The sequence below is a fragment of the Saprolegnia diclina genome (assembly GCF_000281045.1).
Source record: "Saprolegnia diclina VS20 unplaced genomic scaffold supercont1.80, whole genome shotgun sequence".
Classification (NCBI taxonomy): domain Eukaryota; phylum Oomycota; class Saprolegniomycetes; order Saprolegniales; family Saprolegniaceae; genus Saprolegnia; species Saprolegnia diclina.
The window spans coordinates 189031-190200 of record NW_008246147.1 but is presented as its reverse complement, the minus strand read 5'-3'; the positions used below and the strand labels follow the sequence as shown (position 1 = coordinate 190200).

The window sequence follows — 1170 nt, the reverse complement described above, 5'->3', positions numbered from 1 at the left end:
CCTGGCAGCTACTTTGACGCGATGCTCTCAAGTGATCACTGGCTGCCAAATGAAAAAGGTAGAGCGTCATCTGTACTATTCTCTTGTCCGCACCTGTGGCTATGGTACTGATGACGGACCTTCGTAGGCGAGTACTTTCTGGATTTGGACGCGAGTACGTTTAAGCGTGTGATCAAGTACCTTCGATCGGGTACACTGGACGTTGACGGACTCACTGCCAATCAAGAAGCGGATGTACGAGAGATGCTCGACTACCTCCAGATCCAGATCGAGAGTCCGGCGCCAGAGCCCTCCGCGCCGACCGCGCCATTGCAGTGGGATCCACGCCGGTGCTCCGACACGATTCAACTTGCGGACGGCAATACGCTTGCCAAGCACCCCAGTCGTGGCTGGGCCAGTGTTGTCGCGTCGCAACCTGTCTCGACGTTCGCCGTGCTCGTGCATCTCGGTCTCCACGCCGTTGAAGTCGGGTTTCTCGACGAGACGGTGCCCATGCCCGACCGCAATGACGCGACCCGCGGCTGGTTCTTCAGTTGTCGCAACGCCAGAGTGTATTCGCACGACGAACCTCGGTCCGATAGCCTCCTTGATACAAAGGCGCCGCGGCTGGCGTTTCTTCAAGTTACGTGGCACCGCCTCCAGCGGCGCATCACGTTTGCGGTGGACGGCGTGTTGCTCCCGATGGGCTTGCACAACGTCGTTAGTGACGTCGACTTGTACCCGACTGTGCGTCTCTTCTCCGCTGGATCCAACGTACGGCTTCTTCTCGTGCAAGAATAAGGATCGGTGCCGACAATCGACAAGTTGGTACGCTAGTCAATTTTCTATCTTTTTGGCCCAAAAGATAATGTTCTCGTCCACAAAATTCGGTGCTCACAAGCGGCAATATGGCCGCTCTGCTGTTCAGGCACCCCAAGGTCCACGCGCGCATGCATGTCAAAGAGCGCGTGCCAACGCCACGAAATAGATAGATCATGCCGGCCACCAGCATCTAGAGCAACCTCCAAACCAGACAGCGTCATGCTGCATACCGGTAGTAGTATGTCGAGAGGTTGAAATGACTGCAGGTTTTTGGTCGCGTTCAGATTTTTCACCGAAATACATGGATACTAAAATGTCCAAATGCCCAGAATTATCTGAACTTGGCCTAGTAATGTCGTCGAATCGGTC

General features: G+C 55.0%; 1 protein-coding gene across 1 annotated transcript; it reads left to right on the top strand.

The window, feature by feature from the left end:
• SDRG_14927 (hypothetical protein) lies at positions 1-863 on the top strand. The gene is made up of 2 exons (XM_008621087.1): positions 1-58; positions 128-863. The coding sequence occupies exons 1-2, from the start codon at positions 22-24 to the stop codon at positions 778-780; spliced, it is 690 nt and encodes a 229-aa protein (XP_008619309.1). The 5' UTR covers positions 1-21; the 3' UTR covers positions 781-863.
• Positions 864-1170: the final 307 nt, after the last annotated feature.